This window comes from Aplysia californica, unplaced genomic scaffold (assembly GCF_000002075.1).
Source record: "Aplysia californica isolate F4 #8 unplaced genomic scaffold, AplCal3.0 scaffold01406, whole genome shotgun sequence".
Lineage (NCBI taxonomy): Eukaryota > Metazoa > Mollusca > Gastropoda > Aplysiida > Aplysiidae > Aplysia > Aplysia californica.
The window spans coordinates 52,575-59,911 of NW_004798676.1; the positions used below are offsets into that span (position 1 = coordinate 52,575).

The following is a 7,337-nucleotide window of genomic DNA, read 5'->3' on the forward strand; positions in this document are numbered from 1 at the left end:
AAATGGGGGTGCGATGACGTAGGTATAAAATACAGAATATGTGTCTTTTCTTTTTTTTCTTTTTTTTGGTAAGTTTTTACGGCGCTCGCAACTGCAAAAGGTCAAATGAGCGCGAGGGACACATTAAATATTTTCAGTAGGTAGGAAATTTTGAAATTTGCCTGGGTGGCGGCCAAAGTCTACTCTAATCGATTTTTGGACCACCAAGAGATCTTTAACATGCGCAGTTTGCACAAGGGACCTCCGAGATTGTTCGCCCTTATCAGAGAAGGCAATATCTTTGATCTTACCTACCATAAGATCAGGGGTGTAGCTGAAAGACAACAGCAAGAGGGAGCCAAGGAGTAGCTGTAGAAAGGCTGCAGAAAGAGTCAGGAGCCTAGAGAAGGAGGCAAAGGAGGTGAGGGAGTTGGGGTGGAGACGAAGGCAAACTACAGACCGTTGTTTGAGAGCAGGAAAGAAGGAGAAAGTAGAAAATGTTCAGAGAAGAAGATTTTTCGTCGCTCCGTGTATGTTGTTGGTGGAAGAGTTATTGAATGGGAGGGAGAGAGAGAGAGAGAGAGAGAGAGAGAGAGAGAGAGAGAGAGAGAGAGAGAGAGAGAGTCGACTTAGATAATAGCCGGTCAGTTTTACAATCCATGCGTTGCCCCTCCTCACTCACATTTGCAAGAGCGATCAAGTGTTCATATTCAAAACTTCAGGAAATATAACAGAAATGCAAAAATGGTTTCTGAAGCTGTGTAGTTTTATTGCTTCTGTTTATTTTCTAAATAGATATCTAGTGACAGGGTGTAACTTTCCCAAGTTTTACAACTATCAAGAATAACGTAAAAACAAGGACTACTATAGTATAGTTGTCCTTGCGTAAATAACATAATTTATAAACAGACGAATGAAAAGGAAAAGTGTCAGAGAGAGAAAGGGAGGCGAAAGGGAGAAAGTGGAGGGAGTGGAGGAAAAGGTGGGACTAGAAGGCGCGGGGTGACAAACATACAAAAGAAGTAGAGGAAAATGACAATAGTAAGGATTAGGAAAGAAAAAGTAGCAGTTCCCTGGACTTGATCAGACACAGTTATGAGCGTGATATGAATCAGCCCATTTTCTACTGCACTTGAAAGAGAAATGTCCCCCCTTTGGGAATGGCCTAAAGACACTACAGTCAGTGGCACTTCCCCGGGGGTTAGTATTACTTTACTCTGTAGGGCTAATATCAACAACTAAATCAAGTTTAAAAGGAACAAGAGCCAAAAAAATATGACTTCAATTATTTTTCCACTGCCGCGTTCATGAATTTTCACACAACTATATTGGAAAGTTTAAGTTGATACATTGAGAAACAGTATACAGTCCAGCACGCATATTGCGTACACCCACATAGCAAAACACGCACATAGTTAAACACACACATAGCGAAACACGCACATAGTTAAAGGTGTACACATAGCGAAACACGCACATAGTTAAACACACACATGGCGAAACACGCACATAGTTAAACACACACATAGCGAAACACGCACATAGTTAAACACACACATGGCGAAACACGCACATAGTTAAACACACACATAGCGAAACACGCACATAGTTAAACACGCACATAGCGAAACACGCACATAGTTAAACGTGTACACAGCGAAACACGCACATAGCTAAACACACGCGTAGGGAACAGATCTCCAGATACGGAACTTTTCTTATACATTATCAAGTCTCTGTACTTCAAACAATAATATAGTGTTAGCAAAATGCGTACGTAACGAAAGGATTTCCACGACCCACTGATTTTGCTCCGTGCCTGCTGTATTGTAGATTTACATCCTAAACACTTGTCCCATAATCAAAATTCACCCCCCCATTTTTTTTTTGTTCCTGCATCCCCCACTCCGAACAAATTCCCGAGGAAACTTACTGATTGTATTCAATTACTTCCTGCAAGGTCGTTGTTACTCATAGCTCAGTTTTCTTCCTGCAAGGTCGTTGTTACTCATAGCGACTGGCATTACATTGACTCACCGAGATTTGAGACTGGCTTATTTTTCTTCCCTGTTCAGGAAAGTTTTCATAAACACAGCTCTAAATTTTGAACTCATTTTCAGATACACTAAAATGTTCACGCTGGAATTGACAGTTTCCGTTAAACAGGAAATAGACCATAAGACAAACCACATATTTTCATATTTCGCACCATAACCCAGGTCAGGCACTAGAGCTAAAGCCAAAAGTATCACTGTTGCGGGGAAAAAGCAGACGATGAAGATGGACGAGATGAAGGTCACCATTTTTACGACCCTTTTGTCTTTGACCCCTACTCCTTCCGGTGCATTAACGCCCTTGGCAGCAGTGGCTTCCCGCCATTTTGTTTTACTGTTGAGTTTGACCACGAGAATTACGGTACAACAAATGATGAGCACAAAACAAAACACGGAGAAAATGACACCGTGGATCAAAAACGTGATCGTTTCCACAATTATTCTATCGTCTGTAAACGTGTGTGTGAGGATTGTAGCATTCCGGTCCGCGTCGAGCTCCCAGGTGAGTTTGTTGACGAAGTAGAAAGGTGAGAAGACGACGAACATGACAGCGAAGATAGAGAAGATGATGAGCTTGGTTCTTGTGGGGGTGATGATCAGCTTGACCTTGAGAGGCATGGCAATACACAGGCATCTCTCGAACGTGATGAAAGCGGTGATCAGGCTTGTGATTCTGTGGAGAGGTCGATCACAATGCAATATATCATTATGTGATAATATGTAACCGATCCTGCCCACGACGAATAGCCAGAAAGAGACATTTACACGTACCCTGTCTCCCAAGTCACAACATGTAGCAGAAATAATTGTCCGATACAATCGAACCTGTCCAAAATGACCATCCAGACAGACATTTACACGTACACCCCCAACCCGAAGTCCCTATTCTATTGACTGTTTAAAAAGATTCATCCGAAATTGTCCAAGACGCCCACCCATTGTTGAGAAGAAAAGTTGTCATTATGAATGGACACTGCCATCATTTTTTAACATTTCAGAAAAAAACGCAAATAGTGGTGGTGGGAAGTGATTGTTTTGAGGGTGATTGTCAGGGACTAGCAAAAGTTATATTATATTATATATAAGAGGAACCATGGTAAAATCAGGCGCTCGTCAAAAAATGAAATAAAAGAAATTGGATTTTTTTTTTGAGCCGATGGGCAATTTTCTTTCTAATTTTTTTTTTTAGCCTCAACACCTTTCATGTTCCTTTGACAACACATTTCTGTCTGGATTTCAAACACAAAAAAAACATTGATTAAAAGGCACAAAAAATGTAAATTTTCAGGGTCCAAGGACTCTGCAACTTACCAAACCTTGGTGGCCATTTTCTCGTTAATTTTGCCTCTGAAACCGGGCGACCCTGACCTCGTTCAATCGCAAATATTTCGACGTCTATTCAACAAAAAATGAATATTTTATTTTCACCAAAAGGAAGGCAAATGAACAGAATTTACGATGATAACAACCAGTAACCCATATGCCTCAAAATTGAAGTGCACCTGATTCCACCAAATATGCCGACATGTTGCATAACTTCGGATACTCATAACCCACCTGGCAAAACAGACATGGATCCCGCCCCCCACCATGTACTGGACGCCCAGGGGGTCAAAAGGCAGGCCGGCGTTGACGAAGAGCGGGTTGTAGGAGAGGCTGATGTACACCATGGACACCAGGGACACCAGGTCAGACACGGCCAGGCCTGAGACAAGAACAACAAGAATGTGTTACAAATGTCTAAAATAGATGATTTATACACCACCAGATAACTTTGATAAATAACTATAAGATTTTGGCATATTTAGATAGTATAGATAACTTTGTCAAACAAACAATTATGATTTTTACATATCCATATAACTTGGAAAAACAAAATGTAAGAGGTGAGAGTATCCAGGTAACTTTGAAGAAGAAACAATAAGAAAAAATATATATTTTAGCACCATTCAAATGAACAAACATTTTTTATATCCGAAAATACGACATATTAAAAGTACGTGACGGGAAAGATGTACTGAGAATTGTGAAAAGAGGGCTTTTTCAAATCAAGGGCGACTGAATGCTCTGTATTGAAATATTCAACAAGTTGGGTCTACATCATTGAATATTCTTAGAAAACGAAAGGGCAAAAGAACGCATTATGAACAGAATTTGCAAAACTCTCCCTTTCCCCGCTCTCCCCCTCTCTCTTTTTTTTCTCTCCCACCCTCTATCTATCTATCTCTCTCACTCTCTGTATGCATGTGCGTGTGTGTGTGTGTGTGTGTGTGTGTGTGTGTGTGTGTGTGTGTGTGTGTGTGTGTGTGCATGTGTATGTAAATGTGTGTTTATGTGTGTTTGAGTGTGTTTCCGTTTTAAGAGAGTGAGGGAATGAGAAAAAAAGAAAAAGAAAGGGGAAAAGAAAGAGAGAGAGAGGGGGGGGGGATGCAAGTTTAAATCAAAGTGTGAATGGGCTTTCTGCGTTCTTTTATTCACACTACATATGTTCTCCTATAATCCAGCTGTCAAGCCCATGCATTTGGTTTGTGTGCATTTTATCTATTTCTGGTCTGGTCATCTCACCATCACCCAATGGTTATAAAAAAGGAATCTACGGTCTGAGATCTCACCCATGAGACTAATGTTCATGCTGTCGTGGAACCCTAGCTTCACAAAGACCACGATGTTGATGACGTTGGAGATGAGGCCGAAGGGACTGAGCAGACCACACAGAATGACGAAGTTGACCAGCTTGAACATGTTCGTCACCTCGTCACTGGCGACTGGGACAAACTGTGTGGTCCTTTGTGTCGTCCTTAGCCCGGCTCCGCTGTCATCCAGAGAGAAAGTCATGAGGTTCCTTCCACCAGTAAATGGCGTCATGCAGACATTTGAGGTGCACATTGCTGTTTGTTTTTTTGGTTTGTCCCAAAATGACTCTTTCCAAACTGGCTTTTTTAGGAGTTAGTTGTTGGTGGCTGGAGAGCGCCACTGGCAATGGTTACGTCTGTACTACCCCTACTTCCAGGTACTCATAACTATCTTGGGGTGGGGTGGGTTGTATTTATTCGTTGGTTTTTGTTGGTGAGGTGTTGTTTTTTTCAACACAAGACTGCTGTATTTCTATTGGCGTGCTTCTATTCTCTCAAAAGTGGAAGAAAGTTGAGGGTGGTTAGAGGGCGCCACTGATAGGTCCAACTTTTTTTAAGTGCCTCCTATAATGCTTTTGACAACTTTGCGTTTTCCACCACAAAACCGCTGTTGCTGCGTTGTTGTGGTTCAATGTTCTCACAACTGAGAGTCAGCTGACACTCTACACTTCTTGTAGGAATTTTATCTTTACCACCTCCTACTTTCAGCTTCTCCAAAGGAAATTGGTTATTCTTTTTTTTCCAACGCTAGAAGTTTATTATTGCGTCTATGTGGTTATAATTTTATATAACTTAGAGTGAGCTGACCCTGTACACTTTTTGTAGGTCTTACTTCTTCACCACCGCTACTTTCAGCTACTTCTAACAATCTTGGTTTTTTTGTATTTGTCTGTTTGTTTTTGTTGTTTGCTTGTTTTGTTTGTTATTGTTGTTGTTATTTTGTCAATACAAGACGAGTGTTTGATTGTGTCTATATGCTTTATTTTTCTCAAAACTCGGAGAAAGTTTTAGGTGGTTGATAGGTCCAATTTCTTTGCTATTCTTCCAATAGTGCTTCGAGACAGCTTGCCCTTTCCAACAATAGACGATTGTTCTTGCGTTGATGTGCGTCTGCTTACTCAAAACTCAGAGTGAGTCTTTTTTTTTTACTATCCTTACATTCAGGTACTCAGATCTATCTTGATGTTTTTTTTAAAGCGCTAGAAGTTTACTATTGTGTCTATGTTCTTATATTTTCAGAAAACTCCGAGCACGCTGACGCTGTACACTTTTTGACAAAAGCCGGCAGTACACAGCTAAACAACATTGACTGATAGAATAATATTCTACGTGTTGGGTTAATCTTACGAACACACGCTCATGGATAACAGAACGAGGACTTTTATAGAGGAGGAAATACTTGCGATGTTGACAGACAATCAGCAAATGATCCGGTATAAACTGTTTTATCTATTTGTTTTAGACTGATCCAATAAAAAGAAAACGTGTGCTAAGAACAGAATGTCAGTCTCTACCACGCAAATGTTCCCCCTGTGTTTGTTTGGTCCTTTCTAGAACACGGTGAAGTTCTGGAACATGAATGCAGAAAAGTGCTTGAGAATATGAGCTCTCTCGGGGCAATAATTGCTATAATTTTATCGGCTTTGTGGTTTTAGTCAACACGAAAGCAATCAAATAATTTTACTTTCGGTGCAATGTAGCACCATTTGCAAGTTTGTAATTGTCAATTTGTAATGCATCCTATGTAAAGGTTTATTCTCTATTTGTATGTCAACAATATTTTACTCTGAACACTGATGGTTTTGGGATTTTTTCTTATTTGGTTTGGTTTTATTTTATTTTGTTTTGTTTTTAAACTGAATAGTGCAACAGAGATGATTAGATCAATCGCTTTGTTGGTGATGAAAAATAACCGATGTTCTGCAAGCTGTCACTGAGTGCACCTATAAAGATCGAAAAGGAGACACTCAAGAACATTTTGTACCGGGTCACGAAAGGTTAAGTAAATAAGCAAGTAAAAGAAAATGTTTGGCCACTAAACGTCATAATAGCAACATTTGCCCTCTCACGAGGAAGCTGTGCTGGGTTTGTCCGAGGCTGTGTCATTGTTTCGCTGTGTTAGTCTGTCCGTGAACTCACAGGAACAGAGAGGTTGAGGGAAAAATCAACGTGAGTCTAGCTCGAGAAGATTGAAAAGAACCGTTAGCAAAGTTTGTGTTAGTTGTAGTAGGTGTTTTACAGCACTTGCAACACGATTAGGTGTTTTAGGCGCCCTAGATTAGACGTGTTATATGAAAGCAACAAACACAAGAAAGTGGAGGAGATATAAAGACCATAGATGTTTGATAGGAAGGAATTAGCAAACTACACCACAGCACTCGCACTTGCGAACCACCCGCAACAAAGTTTTACGAATAAGAACTGAAATGCACACTCGTGACCTCTGAAACACACCTTAAAATGACAGGTAATAGCATCTAGCTTAGTTTTGTCAAGACTCGAAAATTGTAACTCCTTGCTATCGGGAATCTCACGGGAGAAAGTGAAAAGACTTCAAATTGTCCAAGACAATGCTGCACGTTTAATTTTACGGAAAAGAAAGCGAGACTCAGTTACACCTCTTTTACGGACACTGCATTGACTTCCTGTTGAGAAATATATATATATATAT

At 40.4% G+C, this 7,337-nt stretch overlaps 1 protein-coding gene across 1 annotated transcript; it reads right to left on the bottom strand.

The window, feature by feature from the left end:
* Nucleotides 1-2,033: 2,033 nt before the first annotated feature.
* Nucleotides 2,034-4,898, bottom strand: LOC101851467 (thyrotropin-releasing hormone receptor). Its single transcript, XM_035973556.1, has 3 exons — nt 4,646-4,898; nt 3,591-3,738; nt 2,034-2,706 (listed from the first exon to the last, which is right to left on the bottom strand). Exons 1-3 carry the CDS (start codon nt 4,896-4,898, stop codon nt 2,034-2,036), a joined length of 1,074 nt encoding a protein of 357 aa, XP_035829449.1.
* Between the last annotated feature and the right edge of the window lie 2,439 nt (nt 4,899-7,337).

Coding starts and splice junctions, on each gene's coding strand:
- LOC101851467 (XM_035973556.1), bottom strand. CDS start 4,898: ATGACGCCATTTACTGGTGGAAGGAACCTCATGACTTTCTCTCTGGAT. Junction 3,739..4,645: donor CATGAACATTAGTCTCATGG/GTGAGATCTCAG, acceptor TTCTTGTCTCAG/GCCTGGCCGTGTCTGACCTG. Junction 2,707..3,590: donor ATCCATGTCTGTTTTGCCAG/GTGGGTTATGAG, acceptor ACCTCTCCACAG/AATCACAAGCCTGATCACCG.